This window comes from Bos grunniens, chromosome 25 (assembly GCF_055505025.1).
Source record: "Bos grunniens cultivar Pamir isolate PY7600 chromosome 25, Bosgru_T2T1.0, whole genome shotgun sequence".
NCBI classification, from domain to species: domain Eukaryota; kingdom Metazoa; phylum Chordata; class Mammalia; order Artiodactyla; family Bovidae; genus Bos; species Bos grunniens.
Window position 1 is genome coordinate 34,590,330 of NC_141189.1, and position 20,777 is coordinate 34,611,106.

Here is a 20,777-nt window from a genome sequence, read left to right on the forward strand (position 1 = left end):
CAAAGAGTTGGACATGACTGAGCAACTGATCTGATTTGATCTGATCTGACCACAGATTGAACCTGTCTGTGCCCACTTTAGTGAAAACGTGGGGTGTTAACCACTGGACCACCAGAAGTCCCTCCAAGCCCAGTATTTTGTTTTTTAATCTTTCTGTATTTGAAATTTTTCATCTATGCTTATTCTCATTTTAAACAGATTTCTGATGGCACCTCATCTAACAGCTTTTTTTTAATCCTGTGATTTTTTTTTTCAATATCAAAATGATTTTTGAAGAAGTGCATTATCTAAAATTTACAAATCAATGGATTGGGCCCCTTGGGTGTGGGGGAATACTTGTCATAGCAAAGGGACTCTAAAGCAGCTAATTTGGGCAGTGGAAAGAACATAAAACAAAATGCGTGCACAGAAGCGTGGGCCAGCAGAGACTCAGGACAGTGATGGGTTTGATCTTTTCCATCTGAGTTCATTTCCAAATCCGTTTTTTTTTTTTATTCTTTTTTTAAAATTTTAATTGGAGGCTAATTACTTTACAATCTTGTATTGGTTTTGCCATACGTCAACATGAATCCTCCACGGGTGTACACGTGTTCCCAATCCTGAACCCCCCTCCTACCTCCTTCCCCATACCATCCCTCTGGGTCATCCCAGTGCACCAGCCCCAAGTATCCTGTATCCTGCATTGAACCTGGACTGCGATTCGTTTCTTATATGATATTATACATGTTTCAATGCCATTCTCCCAAATCATCCCCTCCCCACAGAGTCCAAAAGACTGTTCTATATATCTGTGTCTCTTTTGCTGTCTCACATACATCTTTCTAAATTCCATATATATGTGTTAGTATACTGTATTGGTTTTTTCCTACAAATCTGTTTTAAAGGCAGGCCCCTGTGTGCTGAGTTAGCACCTCTTCTCTGCATTTGAATTAGTATTGTTTTCTCTATGGGGCTTTGAGTTCCTCAGAGAGTTGTGTGTCAACTACAAATTGGCACCTGCCAAGAGCATTTGCCTGGGCTTCCCTGGTAACTCAGTCAGTAAAGAATCCTCCCATAATGCAGGAGACCCAGGTTCGATCCCTGGCTCAGGAAGATTCCTTGGAGAAGGAAATGGCAACCCACTCCAGTATTCTTGCCTGAAAAATCTCAGGGACAGACAGGCCATGTGGTTGCAAGAGTCAAATGCAGCTTAGCGACTAAACTACCACTAAGAGAATTTGCCAGGGACTGAAAAGCAAAATGGCTGTCTGAGGAGGCCTTACAAATAGCTGTGAAAAGAAGACAAGTGAAAAGCAAAGGAGAAAAGGAAAGATATAAGCATCTGAATGCAGAGTTCCAATGAATAGCAAGAAGAGATAAGAAAGCCTTCCTCAGCGATCAATGCAAAGAAATAGAGGGAAACAACAGAATGGGAAAAACTAGAGATCTCTTCAAGAAAATTAGAGATACCAAGGGAACATTTCATGCAAAGAAGGGCTTAATAAAGGACAGAAATGGTATGGACCTAACAGAAGCAGAAGATATTAAGAAGAGGTGGCAAGAATACATAGAAGAACTGTACAAAAAAGATCTTCATGACCAAGATAATCACAATGGTGTGATCACTCACCTAGAGCCAGACATCCTGGAATGTGAAGTCAAGTGGGCCTTACAAAGCATCACTATGAACAAAGCTAGTGGAGGTGATGGAATTCCTGTTGAGCTCTTTCAAATCCTGAAAGATGATGCTGTGAAAGTGTTGCACTCAATATGCCAGCAAATTTGGAAAACTCAGCAGTGGCCACAGGACTGGAAAAAGTCAGTTTTCATTCCAATCCCAAAGAAAGGCAATGCCAAAGAATTCTCAAACTACCACACAATTGCACTTGTCTCACACACTAGTAAAGTAATGCTCAAAATTCTCCAAGTCAGGCTTCAGCAATATGTGAACTGTGAACTTCCAGATGTTCAAGCTGGTTTTAGAAAAGGCAGAGGAACCAGAGATCGAATTGCCAATATCCACTGGATCATCAAAAAAGTAAGAGAGTTCCAGAAAAACATCTATTTCTGCTTTATTGACTATGCCAAAGCCTTTGACTGTGTGGATCACAAGAAACTGTGGAAAATTCTTCAAGAGATGGGAATACCAGACCACCTGACCTGCCTCTTGAGAAACCTATATGCAGGTCAGGAAGCAACAGTTAGAACTGGACATGGAACAACAGACTGGTTCCAAATAGGAAAAGGAGTTCGTCAAGGCTGCATATTGTCACCCTGCTTATTTAACTTATATGCAGAGTACATCATGAGAAACACTGGGCTGGAAGAAGCACAAGCTGGAATCAAGATTGCTGGGAGAAATATCAATAACCTCAGATATGCAGATGACACCACTCTTATGGCAGAAAGTGAAGAGGAACTCAAAAGCCTGTTGATGAAAGTAAAAGTGGAGAGTGAAAAAGTTGGCTTAAAGCTCAACATTCAGAAAACTAAGATCATGGCATCTGGTCCCATCACCTCATGGGAAATAGATGGGGAAACAGTGGAAACAGTGTCAGACTTTATTTTTTGGGGTTCCAAAATCACGGCAGATGGTGACTGCAGCCATGAAATTAAAAGACTCTTACTCCTTGGAAGGAAAGTTATGTCCAACCTAGGTAACATATTCAAAAGCAGAGACATTACTTTGCCAACAAAGGTCTGTCTAGTCAAGGCTATGGTTTTTCCAGTGGTCATGTATGGATGTGAGAGTTGGACTGTGAAGAAGGCTGAGCGCCGAAGAATTGATGCTTTTGAACTGTGGTGTTGGAGAAGACTCTTGAGAGTCCCTTGGACTGCAAGGAGATCCAACCAGTCCATTCTGAAGGAGATCAGTCCTGGGCGTTCTTTGGAAGGAATGAGGCTAAAGCTGAAACTCCAGTACTTTGGCCACCTCGTGTGAAGAGTTGACTCATTGGAAAAGACTCTGATGCTGGGAGGGATTGGGGGCAGGAGCAGAAGGGGATGGCAGAGGATGAGATGGTTGGATGGCATCACCGACTCAACGGACATGAGTTTGGGTGAACTCGGGAGTTGGTGATGGACAGGGAGGCCTGGCTTGCTGCAATTCATGGGGTCAGCGACTGAACTGAGCTGAACATCAACAAGAGCATTTGCCATTTGCCTGTGCTGCTGAAGCTGCTGACCTCTGACACTCCCTGAATTGAATTCAGGGAGGAGAGTGAGGCACTCTGTGCTCCAGGGCAACTGGTGGAATGGGTCTTTAGATAGTTGGATATTTTTAGGAATTGTTTTCATGATCCCAGTACTTGCATCTCCTCATATCTAGAACAGCGCTAAACCCTTTCATGGTGACATCACCTCCTCCTGACTAGCAGAAAACCCTTTGTAAAATAAGCACTTGATTGTATTGAACTCCCCCTTCACCATAAAGAAGGCTGAGCACCAAAGAATTGATGTTTTTGAACTGTGGTGTTGGAGAAGACTCTTGAAACACACTTGGACTGCAAGGAAATCAAACCAGTCACTCCTAAAGGAAATCAACCCTGAACATTCATTGGAAGGACTGATGCTGAAGCTCAAGCTCCAATACTTTGGCCACCTGATGCAAAGAGCCAACTTATTGGAAAAGACCCTGATGCTGGGAAAGATTGAAGGTAGGAGAAGGGGACAAAAGAGGATGACATGTTTGGATGGCATCACTGACTCAGTGGACATGAACTTGAGCAAGCTCTGATAGATGGTGAAGGACAGGGAAGCCTGGCGTGTTGCAGTCCATGGGGTTGCAAAGGGTTGGATACAACTGAGTGACTGAATAACAAAAACCCCGTTCACCAAAATCTTATATGTTGACCTTCCCCCTGGCTACCTCTTTGGAGCAGTCTCTCAGAGCTATATGAGGTGTTATCTCCCAGGCTACAGTGCCCATTTTGCTCCAAGTAAAACTTAACTTGTAGCTATCACATTGTGCATCTTATTTTAGTCTGCATGTGCCACACCTGGGTGTCCCTCTCCCAGGACCTGAGAAGGGCAGCAGGTCTTGGAATGGGTGGAGTCACACCTGTGAGGCTGCAGCAGACTGCCCCCCATTCGTACTCTAGGCTGATGCTCGGTGATGCTCCATTTGTTCTTGGAAAGTTCAGCCACTCCTTGGCTTGTCCAGATGTTGCAGGGAGGAGGATGGCCCGAGAGTGGACTCTTGTCTAACACTCGGAAATGAATTGTCTGATGAGATACACATGCTGATAAAGAGCTTTTATTGGGAAGGGGCACCCCAGGCAGAGAGCAGGAGGGTAAGGGAAGCCAGGAAGACCACTCTGTCATGTGGCTCGCAGTCTCGGGTTTTATGGAGATGGGGTTAGTTTCTGGGTTGTCTTTGGCCAATCATTCAGACTCAGAGTCCTACCTGGTGGTGCAGGCATTGCTCAGCCACGATGGATGCCAGAGAGAAGGATTCTGGGAGGTGATCAGTCACGTGGTGTCTCCTTTTGACCTTTCCCGAATTTTTCCAGTTGGTGTGGCTTGTTAGTTCTGTGTCCCTTACCAGGACCTCCTGTTGTAAAATAGCTCACATGAATGGTTACTGTGGTGCCTGACCAGGATGGGCAGTTTCAGTCAGTGTGTTTCCCATAACACAGATACTGCCCTGTGACAGTCATGTCCAGGCAGCAGGCAGAGGCAGAAAATCCAAGTCATAAAATGCAAGGATGTGCACGCTTCTCATAAAGTTACTCTCCAGGCAAGTTATCTTTTAAATACAGGAAAGGATGAGCTTGTTTCCCCATGACACCATGCTGTCAAAGGCTTGGTGTTAGAAGGATACAAGAGATATGAAAGACACAAGCCCAGTCTCCCCTAGGAGATTTTATGTCTATATCGACTTTAAAAATATTCACAACCTGAAAGCTGAGAGTTATGTTTTAATCAGTGGGAATTTTTAGGACTTTGACTCCAGAAGGCAGCATCTTAAGTAACCCTGAAAGAACTGCTCTGAGGAGAAGGGGAAGGTGCCAGCTTATATAGAAATTATGCAGCAAAGGGCAGGTAGTCTCAATATCAGAATGTGTGCAAGTGTTAGATCACTCAGCTGTGTCTGACTCTTTGCGACCCCATGGACTGTGTAGCCCACCAGGCTCCTCTGTCCTTGGAATTCTACAGGCAAGAATACTGGAGTGGGTAGCCATTCCCTTCTCCAGGGGATCTTCCAGTCCCAGGGATTGAACCTGGGTCTCCTGCATTGCCATGGGAGCCCAAACATCAAAAGATTACTATTAATGAAAGGAAACCAGATATCCCAAGTTAGGGAATTGAGTGCTTTTCTGTGTATGGGAAGATGCAAGAGTCTGGGCTCACCTAAACCACTCCTTTCACATAAATCTCAGCTATCTGGGACCAGTATCCTGCGTGTTTTCACATCCTGAGCTCCTTTGGGGTTTATCATAGGGAGTGGCTGCAGTCTGCTGGCCGCCAGATCACAGGTAGTCTTCTCCTTCCTGAGTGCCCTTGAGTGAGTGAGTGAGTGACAGTTGCTCAGTCGTGTCCAACTGTTTGTGACCCTATGGACTATACAGTCCATGGAATACTGGAGTGGGTAGCCATTCCCTTCTCCAGGGGATCTTCCCAGCCCAGGGATCAAACCCAGGTCTGCTGCATTAGGGCTCAGCAGTTCACAGAAAAGGCTGCAATCACTGATGACTATGACTTCCTTGTTTACTGATATGGCAAAAATTCTCCATTTCTCATTTATTTCCTCCCAGTTCTGTAAACCATTCATGGTATTGCTAAAAATAAATAGCTAGCATTTACTACTTATTACAGTCACGGTGAAGGAAGAAATTTTCCTCTCCCCTGCTAGGTTCTTCTGGCTGGTCTAAGAATTAAATTGACCTGAGACAGATTAGTGGAAGTAAATCAAACAAAAATTTAATAATATATATAGATGGGAGAGGGGGTCCCCAGATAGTGAAGTGATAAAGAATCTACCTGCTAATGCAGGAGACACAGGAAATGTGGGTTCGATCCCTGGGTCAGGAAGATTCACTAGAAAAGGACATGCAACCCACACCAGTATTCTTGCCTGGAGAATCCCATGGACAGAGAAGCCTGGTGGGCACAGTCCATGGGGTTGAAAAGAGTCAGACACGACTAAGCGACTGAGCGTACACACACATAGATGAGAGACCCAGGAAAACACCCTGACACGGTGCAAGCCCTCACCTTGAACATCGTCTTGAACATGTCAGCCTAGAAAAATGAGCTGAAATTCCGAATATGAGACTTGAGATCTAAGGACCACAAATTACAGCATGCAGGGAATGAATTACAGAGGGAAGGGGACTCCTTGGGGCCCAGAGGAGTCTAGGAAACTTCTAGAAGAGAGTAACTGCCACAAGACAGCATGTCACATTGGAATTTGGCTACAAAATGATATCATGGGGCAAAAAAACCCCACAAAAACCAGGAAGACTGTAAGACCTGGCTTCTCACCTTGGCCCCACAGCTGCCCCTTTCTCTGTGGCTCAGGCAAGTCATATCCCCTCTTTGAAAAGTTGCTGCCTCTTGTGTCAAAAGAAGTCATTGGGACAAAAAGTCATTGTCACCAAGAGGCAGTTTTGCAAGGTAATTAAGAACGTGAATGCAAGTTCACGGGCCCGACATACAAGGAAGGACAAACACTGAAACATCAGAGTTTGGAGCAGAGGAAGGTTTACTGCAGGGTCAGGCAAGCAGCTGTGGGTGGCTCAGGCCCTAAAAGGCCCTGAGCTCCCCAAAGAATTTCAGCAAAGCATTTTTAAAAGCCAAGTGAGGGAAGGAGGTTGCAGGGTACCAGATCAGATGGCTCACAATTCTCTGGTTGGCTGATGGTGAGACAGCGGTCACGGGGGTTAACCTTATCCCTCCTCAGGCTCCAGGAGGCCTGAGGCTATATGCTTATGGTCCTCAGGTAGTTAACATCTTCTGTTTCTTGGGGGTAGAGGGCTTCAGCCTCAAAACAACTCAGGAAATGTGCATCAAACACTATTACATAGGTACTTCAGAGAGGAGCTAAAGGAGAGGATATAGGGGAAGGTCTGTCCCCAATCTTCCCTCCCCAGCACCTCCCCCACAACTGGGAAGGCCCCATGGGGTCCTGTCCGGTTACAAGGACTTTGGTTCTGGGGTGAGACACCCAGGTTCAGACCTGATCTAACATGTATTAGCTCCGTGGTATTTCTTTACCTTTGAAAAACAGGGTAAATAGAAGCTGCCATTTCATGGAGGTGGTTTTGGGATTTAAATGAGATGCTAAATATAAAGCACTCAGCAGGCTTCCAGACTCACTGTGTGTGCCTGGTAAGTGTCATGTGTCATCTATTGCTATCCTTTTCAGTGGAGGAGCAGAACCAACAAAGAGAGTGGATTTCTAGGATTCACCAGAAAAAGCCTTCTGTATCTGCTGATTCTTCAGGTCTAGATGGGGGCAGACTTTACTGCTTGGCCTAGAAAAGCCCCTGCTCCCCTGGGAGAGCTTTGGAGAGAGATAATAGGATCATGGTGGCTCCATTACCCAAGGAAGGCCCCACGTGTGTCTGGGTGTTTCAAGTCCTTTTTACCTGAAGGTGACTATCAAGCTAGACAGCCGCGCGTACCAGTTAGAGAACAGTCCTGAACACTTGACATACAATGGAAGGAGAGATGGCTTTGTCACTGAATTCATCCAGCCTAAAGTGAAAGTGTTAGTCACTCAGTTGCATCACAGTCTTTGTGACCCCATGGACTGTAGCCTGCCAGGCTCCTCTGTCCATGGGATTCTCCAGGCAAGAATACTGGAGTGGGCTGCCATGCCCTCTTCCAGGGTATCTTCCTGACCCAGGGATTAAACCTGAATCTCTTACATGTCCTGCATTGGCACATGGGTTCTTTACCATCAGTGCTACCTGGGAAGCTCCTTGAGGTCTTGTGGACTCATAATAAAACTGACACTGTTGTAGCCATGCATTCTGGGAAACAAACTCACTCAGAAGGACAATGCAGATAGTGGAGAGCAGGTTATTACACCGGCGGGCCCAAGGCAGTCTCCTCTTAGCCAAGGACCCCGACCAGTTTTTGTGAAAACTTTATATAACCTAAGTATACGAGCCCAAACCCACCTCCCTAAATTCCCTGAAACTAGTCTGAACAAAGGAAAAGAAAGATACAATCAAAGTTAACCCGTGATTTATATGCCTTAAACCTTGGTACTTAACAGTGGACAATTATCAATAGGCCTGTGGTCATATCCCAGTAAGCATAATAGAATTTATGATTCTATTTGGTTACACAGATAATTAGGGTATTCTTTTAAGTGACACGGAGTCTAGGTATGAGCCCTGGGGCTCTTCCATCCAGGGGGGCCCTGGTTTTCCAGTTTGTATGTCGTTTCCATAGATACTGAGTGTACAGCTCAAAGTCCACAGTCCAGCCCAAGATGGAGTCCTGCTTTCAAGATGGAGCCTGTTCTGTCTGTTTCCTCCTTCAACACAAGACAGAGAAACAGGAGAAAAAGAAACAAATGTAATTTGTGTGCATGGAAATCTCAAAGAAATAGATATCACTTTTCACTTTCATGCATTGGAGGAGGAAATGGCAACCCACTCCAGTGTTCTTGCCTGGAGAATCCCAGGGACGGGGGAGCCTGGTGGGCTGCCGTCTATGGGGTCGCACAGAGTCGGACACGACTGAAGTGACAGCAGCAGCAGCAGCAGCAGTGGCCAAAGCAAGCAGCTTTTTACACAAAGACACAGTGCTTTTGTGAGAAATTAATGCAAAAACTCAGTTTAGGGTGCTTAGTTGGTAAGGAATTTTTTTACATTTATTTTTTTTTAATTTTATTTTTAAACTTTACATAATTGTATTAGTTTTGCCCATTTATTTATTTTTATCTTTATTTTTGGCTGCACAGCACCTTTCACGTGGGAGACCTGTGTCCTGCTTTCAGAAAGACAGAGAGAAAGTTCAGAGTGACCCTTCCACATCAGCTCTTTCCAAAGTAACTTCAATTCAAAATAATCAATATGTCATTGAGGGACCTTTTGGGGTGGCCTGCCCCAGGCTCCAACATCTCCAAATGCCTGAGACCAAGAAGCACATACAGAAAAGGTGACCACAGACTATAAGAGCTGAGCAAATGCTGCTGCTGCTAAGTCGCTTCAGTCGTGTCCAACTCCGTGCAACCCCGTAGAGGGCAGCCCACCAGGCTCCCCCGTCCCTAGGATTCTCCAGGCAACAACACTGGAGTGGGTTGCCATTTCCTTTTCCAATGTGTGAAAGTGAAAAGTGAAAGTGACATTGCTCAGTCGTGTCCGACCCTCAGCAACGCATGGACTGCAGCCTACCAGGCTCCTCCATCCGTGGGATTTTCCAGGCAAGAGTACTGGAGTGGGGTGCCATTGCCTTCTCTGGAACAAATGTTAACAAGAGCCATATCCATCCCTCAGCACTAACTGTTTAATTGTACTCAGTTCAGTCACTCAGTCATGTCCAACTCTTTGCCACCATATGAACCACAGCACACCAGGCCTCCCTGTCCATCACCAACTCCCGGAGTCCACCCAAACCCATGTCCATTGTGTTGGTGATGCCGTCCAACCATCTCATCCTCTGTCGTCCCCTTCTCCTCCTCCCCTCAATCTTTCCCAGCATCAGGGTCTTTTCAAATGAGTCAGCTCTCCACATGAGGTGGCCAAAGTATTGGAGTTTCAGCTTCAACATCAGTCCTTCCAATGAACACCCAGGACTGATCTTCTTTAGGATGGACTGGTTGGATCACCTTGCAGTCCAAGGGACTGTCAAGAGTCTTCTCCAACTCCACAGTTCAAAAGCATCAATTCTTCTGTGCTCAGCTTTGTTTATATTCCAACTCTCACATCCATACATGACTACTGGAAAAACCATAACCTTGACTAGACAGACCTTTTTTGGCAGAGGAATGTCTCTGCTTTTTAATATGCTGTCTAGGTTGTCTCTCCATAAATATCCTGTCTCATGAAATCCTCTCACTACCCTACGAGACAGATACTGTTAGAAGCCCCATTGCAGAGATGAAACAGCTAAGGCACAGAGAGGTCAAGAAACTTGCCTTATGTCACACAGCCAGAGAAGAACCAAACTGGGAGAGAATCCACTGGCATTGCCTCAGGAAAGAGTCCCAGGTTATAACAGGCACGTGACATGGAAGCAACTCCCAGGAAATCAATGAAAGAAGAGAGTGGATGCATGCCTGAATGGACCAGGATATTGAGGTGGAGGAAAAGTAAATCTGGAGGATAAATGAAAGGTGGGGGGTGGGGTAAGCTTAATTCAGCAGAGTCATTGCCATCAACTCAACTCTAGGATGGAATGCACTAGATTGAAGTTCTTAGCCCAGAGGTCGGAGAAGGCAATGGCAAGCCACTCCAGTACTCTTGCCTAGAAAATCCCATGGATGGAGGAGCCTGGTAGGCTGCAATCCGTGGGGTCGCTACAAGTCGGACTCGACTGAGCGACTTCACTTTCACTTTTCACTTTCACGCAATGGAGAAGGAAATGGCAACCCACTCCAGTGTTCTTGCCTGGAGAATCCCAGGGACGGCAGAGCCTGGTGGGCTGCCGTCTATGGGGTCGCACAGAGTCGGACACGACTGAAGCAACTTAGCAGCAGCAGCAACAGCGCAGAGGTAAAATGACTACATCTCAGCCTCATAAATTAAAACCCTACTCAGTGCCAAGGAGTCCTAGACCCCTTGGCTTGCCTTTTCACTTCATTATTCCAAAGACACAAAAGAAAGTCCCGAGACCCTTTCTGTAATGAGGAGCAACCTATTTTTTTGTTTTCATTCAAGGTTCCACCAACCCGCTGATACGCAGAGAAAAGTTTTCTAGGTTATTTTGCATCCTCACTTCTCTTTCTTCATGCCCATCCCACAAAGCCCAGTGTCTCGGAGTTAAAAAAAAAAAGAAGAAGAAGAAGAAGGCTTCCCTGGTGGTCCAATAAGTAAGAATCTGCCTGTCCATGCAGGGCACACCAGTTCGATCTCTGGTCCAGGAAGAACTCACATGCTGTGGGGCAACCAAGCCCATGAACCACAACTATCAAGTCCCTGCTCAGCAAAGCCTGCGCTCTGCAACTAGAGAGAAGAGAAGCTACCGCAACTAGAGAAAGCCCGCGCACAGCAATGAAGACCCTGCCCAACCAAAAATGTAAATAATGTTTTTTAAATCCCTTTAAAAAAAATCCCACTCCTTGTAGTTGAATGGCTCTTTAAAACTATTACAATCAAGTTTGATATTTACTCGAAAATAACAATAATTTACTCAGCACCTAATAAGTGTTAAGCCCGCCGTGTTTACCAGTATGAGCTGATGTGATTTTAAGAACAGCCCCAGTGTGGTAAATAGTAGAGCTTATATTTGCCCAGTTGAGGAACAGGTTCAGGCTATTAGCAATTAGGAGATGGCAAGAAATCCAGACCCTGGTGGGCTAGACAGCACAATCTACATGCTTTCCACCTTCTTTCTTTAAGCCTATATAGTTCTCATTCTTGTTAGCCCATTATAAGATCCTGGGAAACTTTTAAAATAACCAGCATCTGGCCTTCATTCAGATCAAAAGAATGAGAATCAATGGGGAAGAGGGATGACTGGTCTTCTGACATTTGAAAAGCTCATCGGGTGATTTTTGTTTTTAATTGGAGTGAAATTCACATAGCACAAGATTACCATTTTAAAGTGTACAATTCAGTGGCATTTAGTGCGTTCATCACATTATGCAGCCATCGTGTCTCCCTAGTTCCAGAACGTTTGCATCACTCCCAGAGGAAACCTTGCCCCCATTAGCAGTCACTTCCCATCGCCTCCTCCCTCCGGCCCCTGGCAACCAGCAATCTGCTTTCTGTCTTGATGGATTTGCCTATTCCGGATGTTTTATGTAAGTGGAATCATGCTATCTCTGACCTTTTGAGTATGGCTTCTTTCACTGAGCATTACGTTTCCAAGGTTCATCCCGGTTGTGGCATGTGTCAGAACTTCATTCCTTTTCATGGCTGAATGGTGCAATAATTATGGAGAATCATGGTTGCGGACCAAAGCAGAGCGTGATGTGCTACCCCAGGGTGTGTCTCTTTGGCAGAGGGATTATTCGTTTTGAGAGGAGGCAGATACAGGAGCAGCTCTGAAAGCTGAGTGGAGATTACTGTTTTATAAGAGACACTTTCACCTACAAGGGAAATCTCCCTCTCTGTGTCAGGAAGAGAAGGGGGATTCTGTCAGCAAAGAGGGCAATGATTTCAATCTGCATTGAAACCAGGCCCTTGTTTTCTGCACTTTTCCTGGTAACCTCCCCACACTGGTTCCCTCACCACATATCTGCCGCCCCCCACCCCTGCCACCTGAACATCTTTTGTCTTTAGATGGAAATGGTATCTTGAAAGTCCCTTGGACTGCAAGTAGATCAAATCAGTCCATCCTAAGGGAAATCAACCCTCAATATATTCATTGGGAGGACTGTTGCTGAAGCTGATGCTCCAGTACTCTGGCCACCTGATGCCAAGAGCCGACTCATTGAAAAAGATCCTGATGTTGGGAAAGACTGACGGCAAGAGGAGAAGGAGGCAGCAGAAGATGAGATGGTTGGGTGGCATCAGCAACACAATGGACATGAATTTGAGAAAACTCTGGGAGATAGTGCAGAATGGAAGAGCCTGTCATGCTGCAGTCCATGGGGTTGCAAAGAGTTGGACACGACTTAGTGACTGAACATCAAGCAGGTGGCATTTGAGGTGATGGTTTAGAGAATTTTGGTAACTTACTCAGTTTTCCTGGGTCTCTCCAACCTGAACAAAGATAGAAAGTGAAAAGTCAAAGTGTTAGTCACTCAGTCGTGTCTGACTCTTTGTGGCTCCCAATGGACTGTAACCCTCCAGGCCCCTCTGTCCATGGGATTCTCCAGGCAAGAATACTAGAGTGGGTAGCCACTCTCTTCTCCAGCGGATCTTCCCAACCCAGGAATCAAACCCTGGTCTCTTGCATTACAGTCAGATTCTTTACCATCAGAGCCACCAGGCAAGTAGGAGGTAGACATGTTATCAAACTGGCACTTTCCTTCTGTTAATTGTATTACGGGGAGGTCTCAGCCAAGAATCCAGAAGGGTGAAGGGGTAATTATCTCCCCCCTCACAATACTAACCCCACAGTCACCATGTGAAGTCTGGGAGAGCATACATTTGTATTTTCATTTTGATTGGAGAGAAACTCAGGGCGTGTGATGTACATTTCTCAGGAAATCTCTCTACTTTTTCTCCCTCAAACCAGTACTATCATTACCATATGATCCTTTCTTGACCAAACTCAAAAAATAAACCACTGCTATAATTTGGGGGCTTTCTCCCCTCTGTTTTTGTTTTCCATAACATCCACATAAAGCTCAGATGGACTGCCCCACCACCACCCGCGGGGTGCCCGTGGTGAGTGTGTTGGGGCTGAGAAAAGGGCTGGTCTCTAAGACCCTTATGTCTTGGTGACCACTCTTTTTCCCACTTATGAAGATTTAGAAGCCCTTGACCATCATTCTTTCCTTTACTTCTTCTTTCCACAGCACTAATTAAGTGGCTCCTTTTTTGGTGCTACCATTTTGTTTGGATTGAGGGGGCCAGCGGCAAATTCTACTCAGGGATTGAGAGCATCTTTGCCAAGGATTTATTTAACGCAGGTTCACCTCAGGAATTTTAATAAATAGCATATAGGATAATGTCTCTTAATAAATCAATAAAGAAATAGCATACTCCAAACTAATAATGGCTCAAATGCTCTGTCATATCTGACTCTTTGTGACCCCATGGACTGTGGCCCACCAGGCTCCTCTGTCCATGGGATTCTCCAGGCAAGAATACTGGAGTGGGTTGTCATTTCCTCCTCTGGGCCGTCTTCCCAACCCAAGGGACCCACATCTCTTATGTCTCCTGCATTGGCAGGCTGGTTTTTTACCACTAGAGCCACCTGGGAAGCCCTCAAACTAATAGGTTAACAATTAACTATTGTTCCAGGCCAGATGGAGATGAAATTTAAAAGTCCGAGTCTAGTTGGAGTGTACCTATGAGCTGGTTCTCAGGAGAAGAGCTTAGCCAATCACCCGCTGACTTCAGCTTCTGGGGCAAAAGAAAAATTTCCTCCTTATGGGAACACGTTGCCAGGGAGCAAAGACAGGGGTGTCCGAGTGCAAGGTGATTTCCTTCTGGAGCCACTGCTCAGTTCTTGTCACTCTGACAAAGAACTGCTTTGTTCAGACAGGAGCTAATGCCCCAGGGTCTTTGGAGACCTATTTAAATCAGCAAAGAGTCAACTTGTCCAGACCTAACACTCTGAAGTTGTGGTCAAACCTCTTGGTTTTTAAAGGTCCCCTAGCTGTAGTCACTCCTCCATGTGACCTGATCTGTAAGTCCCCAGCAGGGGCTTCTAAGAACCTAATATAGAATGGCTAGTAACTGCACCACAGTTCTCAGGCATAGAGATGAGCGAGATAAACCCGGTCCCTGATTTCTGAGGAGAAAACTGTCTAGTAAGGAAAGGCAGAAATCTAGCCAAAAACAAAAAATGTACCAGATACATTTCCCCCCACTTTTCAAAATATTGCTTTATACCACTTTGCTTCTATGAAAGATCTACATCACTACTGTAATAGGGAAGAACAAATCTGACTCCCTATTGGATCCATTTCTTTTCCCTTAGCCTTTGTGTTCTATCGACTTGCTACATGCTAATCACTAAAGTGATGCTGCCTATCGCTTCAAGTACACGTAATGGTCCATCTCCAGGAACCCTGCCTCCCTTGCCTGAGTGTTAAGCTAAAATACCTGTGTTCAACCCACAGGAAGCATCCTGACCAGCCCACCTGTGAACGGCTGCAGAAAAGAAGAAATGAACACATCCCCTCGGGAGTCTGGTTGGAACCAGGAAATATTTGGTTTCTTGTTTGTAAGTTTGTTTTTATAGGAAGCTGTTTTCTGATAATATTTATTTTTTTATCTGGCTGCAATGGGTCTTAGTTGTGGCACGTGGGATCATCACTCTTCCTTGAGGCATGTAGGAATTTTAGCTGTGGCATGAGGGGCCTATTTCCCTGAGGAGGGATTGAACCTGGGCCCCTGCATTGGGAGTGTAGTGTCTTAGCCACTGGACGTCCAGGGAAGTCCTGGAACCAAGAAATATTTGCAACAACTTACCATATTTCTACTTTACCTCCTCACCTCCCCTCCTCTTCATTCTAGGAAATAAACTAGCATCCGAACGCTGGCAAGATGGTTCATTTTGGACACGTTTAGAGACGGGCGGGTCATGGTGGAGAGATTTGACAGAATGTGGTCCACTGGAGAAGGGAATGGCAAACCACTTCAGTATTCTTGCCTTGAGAACCCCATGAACAGTATGAAAAGGCAAAATGATAGGATACTGAAAGAGAAACTCCCCGGTCAGTAGGTGCCCAATATGCTACTGGAGATCAGTGGAGAAATAACTCCAGAAAGAATGAAGGGATGGAGCCAAAGCAAAAAAGAATACCCAGCTGTGGATGTGACTGGTGATAGAAGCAAGGTCCAATGCTGTAAAGAGCAATATTGCATAGGAACCTGGAATGTCAGGTCCATGAATCAAGGCAAATTGGAGTGGTCAAACAAGAGATGGCAAGAGTGAATGTCGACATTCTAGGAATCAGCGAACTGAAATGGACTGGAATGGGTGAATTTAACTCAGATGACCATTATATCTACTACTGCGGGCAGGAATCCCACAGTATGGCCACCATGAGTGGCCATCATGGTCAACAAAAGAGTCCTAAATGCAGTACTTGGATGCAATCTCAAAAATGAAAGAATGATCTCTGTTCGTTTCCAAGGCAAACCATTCACTATCACAGTAATCCAAGTCTATGCCCCAACCAGTAACGCTGAAGAAGCTGAAGTTGAACGGTTCTATGAAGACCTACAAGACCTTTTAGAACTAACACCCAAAAAAGATGTCCTTTTCATTATAGGGGACTGGAATGCAAAAGTAGGAAGTCAAGAAACACCTGGGGTTACAGGCAAATTTGGCCTTGGAATACGGAATGAAGCAGGGCAAAGACTAATAGAGTTTTGCCAAGAAAATGCACCGGTCATAACAAACACCCTCTTCCAACAACACAAGAGAAGACTGTATACATGGACATCACCAGATGGTCAACACTGAAATCAGATTGATTATATTCTTTGCAGCCAACGATGGAGAAGCTCTATACAGTCAGCAGAAACAAGACCAGGAGCTGACTGTGGCTCAGACCATGAACTCCTTATTGCCAAATTCAGACTGAAATTGAAGAACGGAGGGAAAACCACTAGACCATTCAGGTATGACCTAAATCAAATCCCTTATGATTATACAGTGGAAGTGAGAAATAGATTTAAGGGCCTAGATCTGATAGATAGAGTGCCTGATGAACTGTGGAATGAGGTTCATGACATTGTACAGCAGACAGGGATCAAGACCATTCCCATAGAAAAGAAATGCAAAAAAGCAAAATGGCTGTCTGGGGAGGCCTTACAAATAGCTGTGAAAAGAAGAGAAGTGAAAAGCAAAGGAGAAAAGGAAAGATATAAACCTCTGAATGCAGAGTTCCAAAGAATAGCAAGAAGAGATAAGAAAGCCTTCTTCAGCGATCAATGCAAAGAAATAGAGGAAAACAACAGAATGGAAAAGACTAGGGATCTCTTCAAGAAAATCAGAGATACCAAAAGAACATTTCATGCAAAGATGAGCTCGATAAAGGACAGAAATGGTATGGACCTAACAGAAGGAGAAGATATTAAGAAGAGATGGCAAGAATACACAGAAGAACTGTACAAAAAAGATCTTCATGACCCAGATAATCACGATGGTGTGATCACTCACCTAGAGCCAGACATCCTGGAATGTGAAGTCAAGTGGGCCTTACAAAGCATCACTATAAACAAAGCTAGTGGAGGTGATGGAATTTCAGTTGAGCTATTCCAAATCTTGAAAGATGATGCTGTGAAAGTGCTGCACTCAATATGCCAGCAAATTTGGAAAACTCAGCAGTGGCCACAGGACTGGAAAAGGTCAGTTTTCATTCCAATCCCAAAGAAAGGCAATGCCAAAGATTGCTCAAACTACCACACAATTGCACTCGTCTCACACGCTAGTAAAGTAATGCTCAAAATTCTCCAAGCTAGGCTTCAGCAATATGTGAACTGTGAACTTCCAGATGTTCAAGCTGGTTTTAGAAAAGGCAGAGGAACCAGAGATCAAATTGCCAACATCCGCTGGATCATGGAAAAAGCAAGAGAGTTCCAGAAAAACATCTATTTCTGCTTTATTGACTATGCCAAAGCCTTTGACTGTGTGGATCACAAGAAACTGTGGAAAATTCTTCAAGAGATGGGAATACCAGACCACCTGATCTGCCTCTTGAGAAATTTGTATGCAGGTCAGGAAGCAACAGTTAGAACTGGACATGGAACAACAGACTGGTTCCAAATAGGAAAAGGAGTTCGTCAGGGCTGAATATTGTCACCCTGTTTATTTAACTTATATGCAGAGTACATCATGAGAAACGCTGGACTGGAAGAAACACAAACTGGAATCAAGATTACCGCGAGAAATATCAATAACCTCAGATATGCAGATGACACCACCCTTATGGCAGAAGATGAAGAGGAACTAAAAAGCCTCTTGATGAAAGTGAAAGTGGAGAGTGAAAAAGTTGGCTTAAAGCTCAACATTCAGAAAACGAAGATCATGGCATCCGGTCCCACCACTTCATGGGAAATAGATGGGGAAACAGTGGAAACAGTGTCAGACTTTATTTTTCTGGGCTCCAAAATCACTACAGATGGTGACTGCAGCCATGAAATTAAAAGACACTTACTCCTTGAAAGAAAAGTTATGACCAACCTAGATAGCATATTCAAAAGCAGAGACATTATTTTGCCAACAAAGGTTCGTCTAGTCAAGGCTTTGGTTTTTCCTGTGGTCATGTATGGATGTGAGAGTTGGACTGTGAAGAAGGCTGAGCTCCAAAGAATTGATGCTTTTGAACTGTGGTGTTGGAGAAGACTCTTGAGAGTCCCTTGGACTGCAAGGAGATCCAACCAGTCCATTCTGAAGGAGATTAGCCCTGGGATTTCTTTGGAAAGAATGATGCTAAAGCTGAAACTCCAGGCGGCGGCACCGCGCGGCCGGGGCGAGCTTTGGAGTCGGTGGGTTCGTGTGGCTGCGGAGGCGGAATAGGCGAGCGTGAGGTCGCAGCGGCTCCGTCGGTAGACGGGGGAGAGGCCCGGCAGCGCGAGCGTGAGCGCGGCCGAGCCCGCGGTGCCTTCTCGGCGGGTGGGGACGAGCGGGCCCCGCGGCGTCATCGGCGGCGAGGAGCCGCGCGCCTCGGCCTAGCATGTCGGAAGCGGGTGAAGAGCAGCCCATGGAGACGACGGGAGCCACTGAGAACGGACATGAGGCTGCCCCCGAAGGCGAGTCGCCGGCCGGAACTGGTACCGGCGTTGCGGCGGGCGCTGGAGGCGGGAGCGCGGCGCCCCAGGCCGGCAACCAGAACGGCGCCGAGGGCGACCAGATCAACGCCAGCAAGAATGAGGAGGACGCGGGAAAAATGTTCGTTGGTGGCCTGAGCTGGGATACCAGCAAAAAGGATCTAAAAGATTATTTTACCAAATTTGGAGAGGTCGTTGATTGTACAATAAAAATGGATCCCAACACTGGCCGGTCAAGAGGGTTTGGATTTATCCTCTTCAAAGATGCAGCCAGTGTGGAGAAGGTTCTAGACCAGAAGGAGCACAGGCTGGATGGCCGTGTCATTGACCCCAAAAAAGCCATGGCCATGAAGAAAGACCCAGTAAAGAAAATTTTTGTAGGGGGTCTGAATCCTGAAGCCACTGAGGAGAAGATAAGGGAGTACTTTGGCGAGTTTGGGGAGATTGAAGCCATTGAGCTTCCAATGGATCCAAAGTCGAACAAAAGACGAGGCTTTGTTTTCATCACCTTTAAAGAAGAAGAACCTGTGAAGAAAGTGCTGGAGAAAAAGTTCCACACCATCAGTGGAAGTAAGTGTGAAATCAAGGTGGCTCAGCCCAAAGAGGTTTATCAACAGCAGCAGTATGGCTCTGGGGGCCGTGGGAATCGCAATCGAGGGAACCGAGGCAGTGGGGGCGGCGGTGGAAGTGGAGGTCAGGGTAGTACAAATTACGGGAAGAGCCAGCGACGCGGTGGCCATCAGAATAACTACAAGCCATACTGAGGCTTCAGCAGGATGACTGACCACACACGCTTTGTTTGGATATCGAGTGAACACAATTATGTACCAAATTTAACTTGGCAAACTTTCTATGGCCTGTCCCATGTGCATCTTATTTAAAATTTCCCCCCTGGAAATCACTCTCCTGTTTAATATTTCCAGAGCTCTAGTTGTTTAGGCAGCGTGTGGTTTCTCAAGAGGCCAGAGCGGCATTATGGGCTGATTTTTATTACTGGGTTACCCAGAACCAGATTGGAGGGTCTGCTTCCTGCTGCCGCTCTGCAGCCTGGACCTGTGGACCCTGGTTGTAAAGAGTAAATTGTATCTTAGAAAACCAGTGTCACCTTTTTTTCACCTTTTAGTTTTATATTATTTGTGTCATACATTTCCTATAATGGAAGTGTTAATTTTACTGTACTTTTTGGTACCTTTCGGGAATCTAATGTATTGTAAGGTATTTTACACGTGTCCTGATTTTGCCACGACCTGGATATTGAAGCTATCCAAGCTTTTGAAATAAAAATTTAAAAACCCCCCAAAAAAAAAAAAAAAAAAGCTGAAACTCCAGTACTTTGGCCACCTCATGCGAAGAGTTGACTCATTGGAAAAGACCCTGATGCTGGGAGGGATTGGGGGCAGGAGGAGAAGGGGACGCCAGAGGATGAGATGGCTGGATGGCATCACTGACTCGATGGACATGAGTCTGAGTGAACTCCGGGAGCTGGTGATGGACAGGGAGGCCTGGCGTGCTGCGATTCATGGGATCACAAAGAATCGGACACGACTGAGCGACTGATGTGATCTGATCTGATCTGAGAGAAGGAAATGGCAACCCACTCCAGTATTCTTGCCTGGAGAATTCCATGGACAGAGGAGCCTGGTGGGCTACAGTCCATGGTGGTCGCAAAGAGTTGGACACTACTTAGTGACTATCACTCCCTTAGTCCATCATCATCTCGGTCTGTTGGCTTTCCAAACAGTCACTATTCTTTGCCCCAGAAACTCATCTCTCAGTTTATTGGCCTGTCATGTGGCGGGCAGTAAGAGCTTGGACTCGGTAACAGTACTTGTTTTTGCTAAGCAAAAGAAATCCAAAGAGGATTTCTGCTTTTACCAAAAAAAAAAAAAAAAAAAAAAGGAGCTGCTTCTTCCTGTTACACCGTTTCAGTCTGTGAAGGGTTGTATAGGAATGCCCTGCTTTCGGACAGCAGGGTGAACTTGTAGTTAATTGTTTACAGGAGAGAAGGAAGCCCCCAACGAGATGTGCACAACCCCTGAGAGGATGAGATGGGGACCTGACCTTGGCAGAGGGCAGTGCCTGTCAAATTTTAATGTGTGTGCGCGGCACCAGGGACCTTGTAAATGTGCAGATTCTGACTCGGGTGAGGCAAGGAGCCTGCATTTCTAACAAGCCCACCAGTGATGCTGCTGTGGTCCACAGGCCACACTCTGAAGAAGTGATGGGGGAAACTAGGGCGTAAGAGATGGGTAGCAGCTAACCAGGGAGGTCCCCTCT

The 20,777-nt window shown here is 45.7% G+C and overlaps 1 protein-coding gene across 1 annotated transcript; it reads left to right on the forward strand.

Annotated features, from left to right (window-relative positions):
• The first annotated feature begins 18,178 nt into the window (after positions 1-18,178).
• LOC147345447 (heterogeneous nuclear ribonucleoprotein A/B) lies at positions 18,179-19,595 on the forward strand. The gene has a single exon (XM_086375826.1). The coding sequence runs from the start codon at positions 18,407-18,409 to the stop codon at positions 19,262-19,264; it is 858 nt and encodes a 285-aa protein (XP_086231952.1). The 5' UTR covers positions 18,179-18,406; the 3' UTR covers positions 19,265-19,595.
• Positions 19,596-20,777: the final 1,182 nt, after the last annotated feature.

Bases quoted from the DNA above. Each gene is read 5' to 3' on its own strand.
- LOC147345447 (XM_086375826.1), top strand. From the start codon at position 18,407: ATGTCGGAAGCGGGTGAAGAGCAGCCCATGGAGACGACGGGAGCCACT.